Below are 14,565 nucleotides of genomic sequence, written 5' to 3' on the forward strand. Positions count from 1 at the left end.
TTAAATGGAAATCCCTTGTTAGCTTTTAGAGAAATTCTGTAGTTTAAATAACACCACACAGAAAGTCATCTTGCTTTTGAAAAGTAGTTCACTGGATTCTAGCCAGGAATGGGGAAAAAAATGCAACAAATCCTTTTACAGAAGAGGGTATTCCAAATGGATCAGCATCCATTTAACTGTTCCATTCTCAATTTCATGTCAAACTACAAGTCATGGTTAAAAGCTAGCACCAAAAGACTAATTTGGGGGCATAATAAACCTGAGAACAAATGCTTATTTATCAACAGCTTGTATTCTCAAACAGATTACAGGAAGATTTAAGGATAGCATGTTCCTTTTTACACTGTGTCAAAGAGATACAGCATTTATTTCAGAAGTGCTCTTTTAGATAATCAACTGCTGGCTAAAGCAGCGTTCTAACTGCAGCTCATAAAAAGTGGATAACGCCTAAATGTACTGCAGACAAAGCTGCACATTAGAACTATTCCTTTTTGGTAGAATAGGAAGCATCTTAAAGGCAGGCACAGATTGTAAGAGTGCTGTATTTTTCTGAGTTTATAGTCGACAAGAACTAATCCAGCCAGTATTCAAAAATAAGGTTTAAGAGAAATTGGTTATTGAACAAAAGACTAAAATATAAATTAAAGATGATCACTACTATATTGATTACACTGAATTGTGGAATACTTAGATTAAAGCTGCAGTGTGTTCAGCAGATACTGAAACAAGCAGAAGAGATATGGCCTACATAACTCAAATGCACACTTTTATCTGCAACCTTAAGTGATTTTAGCTAGTAAATACGTGGATATGAGTTCACATATAAACAATTACAGGTAATGCAAATTCATGCGTGTTTGACAAAACAGTCGGGACAGGAGAACAAAAGGAAAATCTGAGGACAAACTGCATGTGATTAGATTACAATACCATTGCTGGGCCAAACCAGTTAGAGCAATTTCCAAGTTCAATTACATGCAGTCATATTTCTGTTTTTAAAACAGAAACTGTGGGTCTAATATGTAAATGAAAGCATTACTGACCAAAACAATATGGTCCCTCAAACAGAAGGATCTTTCCAAGTGACCAAAATTATTGTTTGAGAAATTATGATGTGCACTAATCTTCACTAAGAAAACAGAGTTTCATGGAGATTAAGGCCAGAAGGGACCATGATATCATCTAGGATGACCTCCTGTATATCATGCATCTGAAGAAGTGGGTTTTTTACCCACAAAAACTTATGCCCAAATAAATCTGTTAGTCTTTAAGATGCCACCGGACTCCTCGTGGGTTTTGTGGATACAGACTAACACAGCTACCCCTCTAATACTTGTATATCACAGGCTATTAAATTCCACCCAGATTCACCTATATTATGCCCCAAAAATGTATCAGACCAAAACATTTCAGTCCTAAACCAAGCTACAGCAGAAAACAGTGCCACCAATGCCCAAGGCCTGGACAATGGCAAGGAAATGATCCTAGCACACAAACTACACTCATGTTACAGAGAAAGTGGAAAAGCCCATAAGATCTCTGCCAATCCGACATGGGGGGGAAATTCCTCCCCAACCCCAAATCTGGTGTCCCATCCCCAGACTCTGAGAATGTGAGCAAGACACACCAAATAGGCATCTAGAAAGGATTCTCTATACACCAGACAGCACTAGTCCACCCCGTCTGGTGTCCCACCTCCAGCTATAGCGAATCTTTGAAGCTTCAGTGGAAGGCAAAAAGCCCAGAATACACCTGGTCAACTGGGGAGGAACCCCTGCACACACAGGCCATAGAATTTTTCCCAGGAACTGAATTAAAGCATATATTTCAGAAAGCTATCTAATCTCTTTTTAAACACTCCAAGCAACACTGAGTCCACCACTGTTAAGTCCTGGTTAAGCTGTTCCAATGTTTAACCACACTGACTGCTAGAAAGTTGCATCTCATTTCAAAGCTAAATTTATGTAACTTCAACTTCCAGCCATTGGATCCTCTCCTGCCTTTGTCAGTAAGGTTGGAACCCCTCCAACACCAGCACTACATCACTGTCAGATCTCTTTTCCATGTGTCAGTATGTAGACAGAGTAGTTAAATTACCTCTCAATCTTCAATAAACTGAATAAGTAAGCTTGGAAAATTTCAGTATTTTTGTATAATTTACACAAATATTGATGTTTATGTTTAAGCATTTTTTAATTTTATCTATTTAAATTTTCACAGTTGCAGAAAATTACAGGAGAGGGTCAGACTATTATGACAGTACATGTTGAGATTCAAAAAAAAAAGTTAGTTTTACAACCCAACAAAACACAAATTTTATATTTTGACATGAGATGTTGACAAAGTAAGTAACCTTAAATCAAACTAATATGTTCTCAAGCAGCATTTCTTACCTTGCCCATCTGTAAATCATCCTCCAGGACAATATTTTTGTCTGTGTATGGTGAAAATGACATTTATCAATTTGTACTATAAAAATCTAATCTTTCCAAGCCTATGAATAAGTTGATCTCCTTATGTCTCATGTAATAAGGTTTGTTTTCCAGCCCTGGGGATCATTTTTGTTGCCCTTCTTTGAACTCCCTCTGATACTTCCACATCCTTCTTGAAGCATGGAGACCAGAAGTGGATGCAGAATTTTAGCAGCAGTCTTACCAATGCTGTGTTCAGAGCCAAGACCACTTCCCTACTTCTGCTACTTGATATTCCCTTTTTATACATCCAAGGATCGCATCAGCCCTTTTTGCCACAGAACTGTACAGACAGTTCATGTTGAGACGGCCATCTACAATGATCTCTAAAATCCTTCTGACTCACTGTTTTCCAAGACAGTCTTCTAATCCTGTAGATCTAAACTGCGTTCTTGGTTCCCAGATACATTCTCTTGGTTTTGGCTGTATTTTTAAATACATTTTGTTGGATTGAGATCTAACCAAGTGATTCAGGTTACTTTAACAGTAGCCTGCCCTCCTCATTATTTACTACCCCACCAATCTTTGTCATCTGAAAACTTCACCAGCACAGATTTCATTTCACCACCTAGATCATGGATAAAAAAATGTAAATAGCGTTGGATCAAGAACTGAGGACACTGCTCAAAACAGCCCTAGTCATTGCTATCTCCCCATTAACAACTATATCTTGAGATCAGTGAGAGTTTTTAATCCATCCAATCTGTGCCCTATTAATTCCTTATAAGTTAGCTAATCAAAATGCCACATAGCACCAAGTCAAATACCTTGGAGAAACTTAAGTACATTAAAATCAACATAGTTGTCTATATCAACCAGATCTGTAATTCTGTCAGAAAAGACTAACAGGTTTGTTTCACAAAATCTACCTTCCATGAACTTGCACTGATTCATATTACGTATTTATTTTAGCCTCTAATTCTCTGTTGAGTTCTGGAATAACCACTCTATTGCTTTGCCTGCGATCAACATCAAGCTAACAGGTCTATAGCTCCCTGCATCATCTTTTACCTTTTTTAATTATTGGTACTATGCTGGCAGACTGCCAATCCTTTTGAATTTCCTCAAGATTTGTTACAAACCAACACTAGTGATTCAGAGAGCTCCTTACCTAGTTTTTTTAGGACTCTTGGGTGTTCGTTAGCCAGGCCTGTTCATTTAAAAAGGTTTAATTTTAGCAGATGCTACCTCACTTCCTCCCTTGTTACAGATGGTAACCTTTTATTACAGCCACTTCATAAGGGATGGATATAATCTCCTTTGTTCCAACAGAACACACACTTATTAAACATTTGTTTTTTCTACATCACTCTTTACAATTAACCTACACCTGATCTGGTATTTTTCTTGTTCCTATTTAAAAATACCTTATCTTTAACTCTATTGGCCATTGATATTTCATTGATTCCTTTGGCTTCCTTTATCAGTCACCTACTTTTTATAAGTTAGTAACTTGTATTCATTGTCATTTACTTCCTCTTTGTTCCAATCTTTCTTTTTAATGTTTTATCACCATTTCCACAACTCCCTTTAAAGAAGACAGATGGCTTCTTGCCTGGTATAATTTTTTCCCCCCATGTGTGTGGAATTGTGGCTTTTGGGGATATCTAATAGGATATCCTTGAACAATTTCGTTAACACATCTCACTTTAAATTTATGTTCCCAATAAGCTATGCCAATCATTGTTTTAAGCCTTTGAAGTTCCAAATATATACATCATTGATAGATGTCATTCTTTTTTTCCCACACATTAAATGTAACCAGATAATGATCACTGGTCCCTAGAAAATTGTTAATTTTTAGGTCAGCAATAATCTCTTCTTTGTCCATCAGAATGAGGTTCAATACCGAGTTATTACATGTTGGTGCAAGACTGTGTTAAAATATCCTCTATTATTTTTAGAAACTCTGAGGAATTTTTATTACTGGATATATGAGATGTCTGGCAAACACCCCGCAGGTTGAATTCACCCATAACAGCTTTTCTTCCTACACATAATGGAACAGTTTAAGGAACAGTTCGTCCTATTCGCTAACGGGATTTGGTGGTCTATAATCCATGTTCACCAGTCACCTGTCTTTAATTTTACCAGTTAGAACTTTACTCCAAAAACATTTGAAGTTCTGTGATTCTGAACTATTACTTTAACAGGTAACAGTGTCTGATGTAGAGTGCCACCACACTCCACTTTTTCCTTTTCTATTCTTATGTAACAAGTTGTATCTATTGATTTAAAACTGGAACATTAAAGACCCATCCCACTAAATCAACCATACCAACTGACAAAATGCAGCCCTGTATTCACACCCCACACGCCACTATAATAGTCTTTGTACAACATATGCCTTGTAAGATATCATTTGAAAATTAATAACTTCCTAGTCAATATCATCATGGCAGAATGTATGTAGCAACATTATATGTAAAGTTATAAATTCCTCCTGAATGATGTTGGTAGCATATGTTCAAACCCACGTAGCCCAGATTAGGCAGGACTGGTCAAGCAGGTCTTCAGCTAAGGAATGTGTTTACTACAATTTACATACAAGTAGTAAACAAGGTCCTTGAAACAGCAAGAGGGAGACAAGGCAAAATCTACATTTTAGCAAACATCATGAAACCTCTTTCACAACGAGACTCTGTCCTCACAGAGGGAATAAAATTTACCTAGGAATAACCCTGAGGAAAATGCAATTTCAAAGGGTGATTGAACTATAAAAGCGAGAGGCAAAGACACCCCACGTCTCTCCCTATCCATCGCTCTCTTTTTCACCTAAGAAAAAAGAAACAACCTTTGGACTTTGGGAGCAGATCCTGTCCTGAGAATTTGGTCAGCAATGTTACTGGGAACCTGTGGTAAGAACTTCACCTTGAACCAAGTCTAGTTTGTCAAGTTCAGAAAGCATTTTCATCTTTCTCTTGTAACCATTTCTGACATGAAAGCCTTATAATCACCTAAAACCCTGTAGTTAAATAAACTTGTTTTATTCTTTAATTAAAACCAATCCAGAATTGTTTGGGTAACTCCATTTAAGATGGCAGACTGCTGTATACTGATCCCCTTAGTGGGGCAGCAGACCTAATATCAGTGGCGGATTAGGCACTGGGCAAGTGTCCAGGGGCCCTGGCCAACTGGGGGGGCGGCCCTGAAGCCCCAGCTGTTGGGCGGGGCAGGGAAAGCCCCGTCCCCCAATCCTGCTCCCTGGCAGCAGCTGTGGGCAGCAGGGAAAGTCCCACTGCCCTGACCCTGGTCCCCAGCAGCAGTGCAGGGAGTAGCAGGGGAAGCCCCTGCACCAGGACCCCTATGGCCCCAGGACCGGAGGAGCTCTTTCTACCTGCCACGGCCTCAGGGTTGGGGAAGCTCACGCTCCCTGCTGCAGCCTAGGGCCATGGTGGAGGGAGAGAGCTTCTCTGGTCTAGGGGCCACAGGGGGAGGGAGAGGAGCAGAAAGTAACAAACGGGTTTAGGGGCCACAGTGAGAGGGACCCTGGGTGGAACAGGGGCAGGGCCCCGGGGTTGGGGCAGAAAGGGTTGGGGAGGGACTCCCCCACACTTGCTCTGGCCCAGGGCCCCAGGAAACCTTAATCCGTCTCTGCTTAATATCTCTGGAGTGTCCAGGAGACAGTTGGACAGTGCAGAACACATGTTTGGGGGCAAAATTGGGGACTGGGAATGCGTTGAGGTCACTCTGCAAGCAGTAATCAGAGGCTGCTGGAAGCCAGAGCGTGGCTGGTATTTGCTGACAGGCTGCTGGGGTCAGAGTTGTTGGACCAGGGCTGTAGCTGTACACAGCATGCCGGTTACATCCTGAATGTCTCTTTGGCTGTTTGTGAGGAGCCCACATTGGGAGTTACAACAGCAAAGCACTGTGAGGCACCCCCAGGCTGCAGAGCGGGGGTGACAGCCCCTCAGTGGTCTGGATTTCACTCAGGAGTATCATATCAACCATATCATATTTCTTCTCATACAAAAACATCTCCAACTCATTTTATTACCTACCTTCCTAGCACTGGTATTCAAACAATTTCAAAATTTCTTCCTGACATGCCCCACAGTGCTTGGATTTGCCATATGCAAGATACCGTGAGGCTGGCGTACCATGAATGCCTCCCACTTTGTGGCTGATTTAAAGCCCTCCTGATTACCCTAGCTAATCGTCCAGGAGATTGGTGCTCCTATTAATCAAAGCAAAGATTACAAGCGGGAGGGGGGGAGGGGAAAGAAGCTGATCTAGAAGATCAATCATGCAAGTCAAGCCTGACAATTTATTTTTAAATTTACTTTACATTCTTAAAATATGTATGAGAATTTTGATATTGACACCGCCAACAAATACAAAATGCCATTAAGAGGGAAACAGTATTAGTTTGGCTGGCCAGCCTTGAAAAAGAACCTCCTGAAAATTTCAAACTAGCCCAGGATCCAACATAGGAGTTAGAATCATAGAATCATAGAATATCAGAGTTGGAAGGGACCTCAAGAGGTCATCTAGTCCAACCCCCTGCTCAAAGCAGGACCAATTCCCAGCTAAATCATCCCAGCCAGGGCTTTGTCAAGCCGGGCCTTAAAAACCTCCAAGGAAGGAGACTCCACCACCTCCCTAGGTAACGCATTCCAGTGTTTCACCACCCTCCTAGTGAAATAGTTTTTCCTGATATCCAACCTGGACCTCCCCCACTGCAACTTGAGACCATTGCTCCTTGTTCTGTCATCTGCCACCACTGAGAACAGCCGAGCTCCATCCTCTTTGGAACCCCCCTTCAGGTAGTTGAAGGCTGCTATCAAATCCCCCCTCATTCTTCTCTTCTGGAGACTAAACAATCCCAGTTCTCTTAGCCTCTCCTCATAAGTCATGTGCTCCAGACCCCTAATCATTTTTGTTGCCCTCCGCTGGACTCTTTCCAATTTTTCCACATCCTTCTTGTAGTGTGGGGCCCAAAACTGGACACAGTATTCCAGATGAGGCCTCACCAATGTCGAATAAAGGGGAACGATCACGTTCCTCGATCTGCTGGCAATGCCCCTACTTATACAGCCCAAAATGCCGTTAGCCTTCTTGGCAACAAGAGCACACTGTTGACTCATATCCAGCTTCTCGTCCACTGTGACCCCTAGGTCCTTTTCAGCAGAACTGCTACCTAGCCATTCGGTCCCTAGTCTGTAGCAGTGCATGGGATTCTTCCGTCCTAAGTGCAGGACTCTGCACTTGTCCTTGTTGAACCTCATCAGGTTTTTTTCTGCCCAATCCTCTAATTTGTCTAGGTCCCTCTGTATCCGATCCCTACCCTCTAGTGTATCTACCACGCCTCCTAGTTTAGTGTCATCTGCAAACTTGCTGAGAGTGCAGTCCACACCATCCTCCAGATCATTAATAAAGATATTAAACAAAACCGGCCCCAGGACCGACCCTTGGGGCACTCCACTTGAAACCGGCTGCCAACTAGACATGGAGCCATTGATCACTACCCGTTGAGCCCGACGATCTAGCCAGCTTTCTATCCACCTTACAGTCCATTCATCCAGCCCATACTTCTTTAACTTGGTGGCAAGAATACTGTGGGAGACCGTATCAAAAGCTTTGCTAAAGTCAAGAAATAACACATCCACTGCTTTCCCCTCATCCACAGAGCCAGTTATCTCATCATAGAAGGCAATTAGGTTAGTCAGGCACGACTTCCCCTTCGTGAATCCATGCTGACTGTTCCTGATCACTTTCCTCTCCTCTAAATGTTTCATAATTGATTCCTTGAGGACCTGCTCCATAATTTTTCCAGGGACTGAGGTGAGGCTGACTGGCCTGTAGTTCCCCGGATCCTCCTTCTTCCCTTTTTTAAAGATGGGCACTACATTAGCCTTTTTCCAGTCATCTGGGACCTCCCCCGATCGCCATGAGTTTTCAAAAATAATGGCTAATGGCTCTGCAATCTCACCCGCCAACTCCTTTAGCACCCTCGGATGCAGCGCATCCGGCCCCATGGACTTATGCACGTCCAGTTTTTCTAAATAGTCCCGAACCACTTCTTTCTCCACAGAGGGCTGGTCACCTTCTCCCCATGCTGTACTGCCCAGTGCAGCAATCTGGGAGCTGACCTTGTGCGTGAAGACAGAGGCAAAAAAATCATTGAGTACATTAGCTTTTTCCACATCGTCGGTCACTAGTTTGCCTCCCTCATTCAGTAAGGGGCCCACACTTTCCTTGATTTTCTTCTTGTTGCTAACATACCTGAAGAAACCTTTCTTGTTACTCTTAACATCTCTTGCTAACTGCAACTCCAAGTGTGATTTGGCCTTCCTGATTTCACTCCTGCACGCCTGAGCAATATTTTTATTGTGGGATATTTATAAGTTGTCAAGATTGATTTTATTGAAGATACAATCATCTGGAGTGTCATGCAAAACAGAAGTTCAGTCTGGGAAGCCCCAACTGTTTGTTTGAGAAGACTGACACTGCCCCCCATATTCTTCATAGTGATGTTATGACATGATTATTGCATAATTATGTATTTTAGGCAAGAATGGCGATATAAGGTGGAAAAATTATGATTTGCTGAATATGATTATTCTATTTGTATGCATGTATCATTGATCTTTCATGAAGTTACAAATACTGACTATGTATCTGTACTTCAAATGTAGTTACACCTGGGTAACACCCACTAGACAAGATACTTTCAGCCTAGACAGCTGGTTGGGAAGGATCTACTCAGGGCAATGAGCCATTAGGGAGAACAATAGGCCTCAGGAGAAGCTTATCCCCCACCTGTGGAGCCTTCTTGAGAACATTCCAGACAGCTGTAAGTAACGGCTGCTATGACTCTACAAGGACATGTGACCAGACCACATGATTCTGGACTCCATCTTGGGATGTCAGTGTTTTTCCAAACCGGTCTGGGAATCAAGCTTTGAAACAAAAGGTTCCCGCCGTATGCTAAGGCTATAGAAGGCAGGGAGTGATCTCATCTGTTGTTCTTCACTCCCCACACAAGAAGACTCCTGGAAACACCAGAGGAGCAAAGACTGAACGGGGGGAAGTGCTGGACCCAGGCTAAAGGGATTTCTGACTTGTGTATGAAAGACCTGGGGATTCCAAGCTGTAAAGCAACTGCAACTTGCCCCTTAAGAATCTGCCAGAGGGGAAGGTCTCTGGGCTGTTTCCCAACCCACATGGTGAATCTGTAAGGCGAGCAAATCCGCCAATAAGCCCAGGACCCACCTAGGTAGAGGAGGAACTTTGTCACAATACGCACGTCACACACACACACACACACACACACACACACACACACACACCTACAGTTCACCTGGCTATTATGTAATAAATGCCCTTGTTATGGTTGTGTATCTCATACAAATAATTTTAAGCATTTCTGATTATGGATTGTACCTGTTATAAGCTACAAATCTTGGATCCATGTATAAAAAACACATGTGCATATGACACATTGCCTTTTAGTGATGTTTCAAAGTAAGGCTTTCCAAGTATATCTAACAGATTTGATCCTTCTCCCCTCCAATGGAAGACAGATGCTATGAGGATCCCTGTAGTGGCTCCCAGAACCACAGCTAGTTTAAATACTACTTATCCCACTTTTTAAAGGGTGACAGTTGCAGTTTATTAGAATAATTCCTCCATGCTGATATTTCTAAGACAGAGAATTTTGTTTGTATATAAACAGAGTGCACCTATAATTCCTGTAAGCATACTAAATTCTCTCTGCCTGATGAGTTGTCTCAACTACTTCTTCAAGTCTAGGAAAACCCAAAGGAAATACTGTTATGCTGACACACAAGGAAGACGAACATTTAGAAACAACTAAAAAAACTCCTCACGGGTATCGCTGTAGGAAATTGAGAACAGATTACTTACAGTTCAGTATGTGAGGTAAATGAAGCATTACTATATGAAGGATAATGCAATTCTAAATATAGTCAGTATCTGAAAATACCATAATGAGTTTTGTTTTTAGAAAAAGTAGAATGAGTTATGAGACAAAAAAAATTAATAAAAAGTCTAAAGTTGTAGTTGTATGGTTGGTACATCCACTCTTCAGTTAAATATCCCTCTAGTGCACAGACCTGCACCACTTAGTCTGTGGTTTCTCCAGAGTACAAATATCAGGATTAAGCGACAGAACAGAGCAAGACAAAGTGTCACTTACCAACATCTATTTGATTATTTCCAAGTAATACTGGAAAGGAATTAAGCCACTATTACAATCTGAACAATCTATTCATGTCCTTTCTTACATGTATGTTTCATACCCTGCTAATTGAACATTGACGTAAGAGTATTTTGCACCCTATTTATAATGTGCTGATGAATTAGTAACACTTAAGTTTGAAATTTCTTCTTCAGCTACCAGGAGCTTCATGGTAAGATTAATTAAAGGTATACTCACGTCCTAGCTTCTTAATGACACTCAGTGGAAGATTTCTCTCTACACTCATCCAACTACAATAAGTATATTGACATTTATCAGAGGGGTAGCCGTGTTAGTCTGAATCTGTAAAAAGCAACAGAGGGTCCTGTGGCACCTTTGAGACTAACAGAAGAAGTAAAATGTTATTGACATTTGTAATCAATGTGGAGAGCTGATCAAAACACAGCATCTATTTTAAGGAACTAGCTGAAACAATATCAAAAAGGTTAGCAATTATCTTGAAGAACTCATGGAGGATGAATGAGGTTTCCGAGGACCGGAGAACGGCAAACATTGTACCTATCTTTAAAAAGGGGAACAAAGAACCTGGAAAATTATAGACCAGTCAGCCAAAAGTGGAAAGATATGTGGAAAGATACTTGAGCAAATTATTAAACAATCAAATTAAAGAATAATAGGGTTATAAGAAATAGCCAACAGGGTTACTGGCCTAATGGATGGGGGAAACAGTAGACGCGAGATGTTTTAGTAAGGTTTTTGACAGAGTCCTGCAAATTAGGCAAATGTGGTCTAGATAAAATTACTGCAAGGTGGGCACACAACTGGTTAAAAGACCATACTCAAGGAGTAGTTATCAATGGTTGGCTGTCAAACCAGGAGGGTCTATGTCTGTCCTTGGTTCATTACTATTCAATATTTTCTCTAATGACTTGGATAACGGCGGAGAGTCTGCTTATAAAATCTGTGAATGACACCAGGCTAAGAGGTGTTGCAAGCATTTTGGAGGACAGGATTAGTATTCAAAATTACCTTGGCAAATTGGAGAATTGGTCTAAAAATCAACAAGATGAAATTCTATAAAGACAAGTGCAAAGTGTACTTCACTTAGGAAGGAAAACTCAAATTCATAACGTCAAAATGGGGAATAACTGAGTAGGCGGTAGTACTGCTGAAAAGGATCTGAGGGTTATAGTGGATCACAAGTTGAATATAAGTCAACAATTTGATGCAGCTGTGAAAAAGGCTAATATTCTGTGATGTATTAACAGGAATGTCAAATGTAAGATATAGGAGGTAGCCTCTACTCCGCACTAGTGAGGTCTCAAGCAGGAACACTGTCCAATTCCAGGTGCCACGCTTTAGGAAAGATGTGGACAAACCGGAGAGAGCCCAGAGGACAGCAACAAAAATGACGAAAGGTTTAGAAAACCTGATCTATAAGGAAAGGTTTAAAAAAAACCTGGGTATGTTTAAGTCTTGAGAAAAGACGACGGTAGTAGAATCTGATAAGTCTTCTAATATGTTAAGAGCTGTTATAAAGGGGATGATAAAATTGTTCTCCATGTCTACTGAAGGTAGGAGAAGTAGTAATGTACTTAATCTACACCAAGGGAGATTTAGGTTAAATATTAGGGAAAACTTTCTTATCACAAGGATAGTTGTTCTGGAACAGGCTTCCAAAGGAGGCTGTAGAATTCCCCCATCACTGGAGGTATTAAGAACAGGTTGGACAAACACCTTTCAGAATGGTCTAGGTTTACTTGGTTCAGCTTCAGTGCAGGGGGATAGTCTCGATGACCTCTCGAAGTCCCTTCCAGTCCTACATTGCTATGATTTTATATAAGGGACTCTAGAACCATTCCAATTATATAAAATATGATTGATCCCAAACAGAGTTTATGATAGAATTCAAAACAGAAAGAAAAGGCTGAAATGCAGCTGCTAAAACAATCTGGAGTTTATCATCTTCTAGTATATAAAGAGAAGTGTCTAGATTCCTACCCTGAATCCGTTTCTCTAGAAAGGTTGGGTAACTGTTAACTGCATCAATAATAGAAAGCTGAAGGAAAAAAAAAAAAAAATCAAGGAAAACAGGGCAGATGAATTCAGAATTTTGTTTTAAAAACACCAGAATTCCTCCTCAACCAGCCCAGCAATCAAGTGTCTTTAGCATATTCTGATTGTGTTCCTGACAAAGAGCAAGAGCAGATCCAAAAGACTGATACACTTAACCAGATAGACTGGGGAGGGATCTCAAATACTACTGTAGAAGACTGAGATTTTCTCAAAGTTTGGATAATTTTCAAAAGATTTAATATCAAAAGGAACACTGATTTTTTAATTTGGTTGTTAGCAGAGGTCTATTTCCAAACGAAGTGTCAGAGTATCCTGTGGCACCTTATAGACTAACAGATGTATTGGATGTAACTGGAGGGATCTCAAACTGATTCCTTGCATTTTACTTCTAGAACTGCAAGCTTTTCATTTTGGAAAAATCATATACTCTATGTCTGAGGAACAAATAAACTTATGAAGTGAGTAGCATATTATGCGTTGTGTGTTTTATTGCTCAAAACATTTGCTTTTGTTTTTTTGGGGGGGGGGGGGGGCGGGTTTTTTTGTTTTGTTTTTCAGATTTCTTCAAGGTTTTCCAGAAAGAAAAAAGGAATAGGTTTTCAAGGTTAAGAAAAATCGCAGCCACCCTGACAATAAGCACTGAAGACGCTGCCTGATTTTAGCTACTTATATAAAACATACCTGTCATGAAGCACTGCTGACATCTCCCCTCTGAGCACAGAATGATCCATGCCGTCAAGGTTAGTAACTCCCCTGTTGACCAAATGAGATAAAATGTAACATGTAATTTTAAAAAAGAGCAGCTATCCTAAAGTGTATTTAACACGAGGGAATTAAAAATGCAGACACTGTTGAAGATTCATGAAGCCTATTTATTGTTTTGTTATGAAAAAGTGGCTTTTCTTTTAAATGGAAAGAAGCACAACAGAGTGACATAATGGATCTATTGTTCATTCTATAATTAATTTATTGCAGCACAGTAAAGTGAACCATTGCTTATTGCCATCATACCGCCCCCTCCCTTTTAATTTTTTAACATTTTTAACATTGTCTGTCTTTTAGAAACTATTTTCAGTACCTTGTTGAAGAAAAAGCCATTTTTCTACAACGCAAAACAACTATAAATTACTATTCACGAACTAAAGTGTCTCAAGTAAACAAGTATAAATATCTAAACAACACTACAGAAATAAATTGCCAATCCTCAGTAGAGATAGTCATCCCCATAATGAAACATTTCTTAGAACTATGTTCTCCCCATCTCGTTCACAATGAATGTATAGAAGATATTTAAGCCAGTTTAGCACAATTTTACTTTCAAATCCTCACCTATTGTGCCTGCATAACTGTCACTCTGGCAAACCTGAAGTCAAAGAACTTTTTACAAGGTACTGCATTTAGATCCTGTCTGTGCAACTAGAAAGGACTGCTAAGAAACCGGTTAGCCTGTTTGGTCACATTCCGCCCTGTCAACAATGAAGTAGCAAAAATATTTTTGGAAGTCATTAAGAATATATTCCCTCATCTTAATATTTAAAAAAAACAAAACAAAAATTGAAACCACATTATGTCCCATTTGCAATTTGTACAGAGTCATGATATATGAAATTGTTTTTAAATATCCATTTAAGAATTCTCTCCTAAAAGAATCTTCGAGATGCCAAAAGGGCGTTAGTTAAAATTGTGAAAAAATAGGAAAAAAAAAAAAAAAAAAAAAGAGCCATGTCACTCCTTTATTACTGTTGTGGAACTTCGAAAATGTTTTCAGTTTAAGCTACAGAGTGAGCTGTAACTTTGAAGTCAGGGTTTTGGTAATCAGATCCACAATTATTTTTGTACCATTAAAATATTTAC

At 40.2% G+C, this 14,565-nt stretch overlaps 1 protein-coding gene across 11 annotated transcripts in view; it reads right to left on the minus strand.

The window, feature by feature from the left end:
- The window catches only part of KLHL13 (kelch like family member 13), a 138,831-nt gene that overhangs the window by 90,422 nt on the left and 33,844 nt on the right, over nucleotides 1–14,565 (minus strand). For 6 of the 11 annotated variants that reach the window (XM_034780997.1, XM_034780993.1, XM_034780999.1 and 3 more), the window contains one exon: nucleotides 13,393–13,464. The exons of 3 other annotated variants lie outside the window; for them this stretch is intronic. In XM_034780997.1, the coding sequence (XP_034636888.1) occupies nucleotides 13,393–13,442 (50 nt within the window). In that variant the 5' untranslated portion in view covers nucleotides 13,443–13,464. Of the gene's footprint in view, nucleotides 1–13,392; nucleotides 13,471–14,565 lie in introns of those variants that run through there. 2 more of the 11 variants (XM_034781003.1, XM_034780991.1) reach the window with 1 other exon arrangement.

This window comes from Trachemys scripta, chromosome 9, assembly GCF_013100865.1.
Source record: "Trachemys scripta elegans isolate TJP31775 chromosome 9, CAS_Tse_1.0, whole genome shotgun sequence".
NCBI classification, from domain to species: Eukaryota; Metazoa; Chordata; order Testudines; family Emydidae; genus Trachemys; species Trachemys scripta.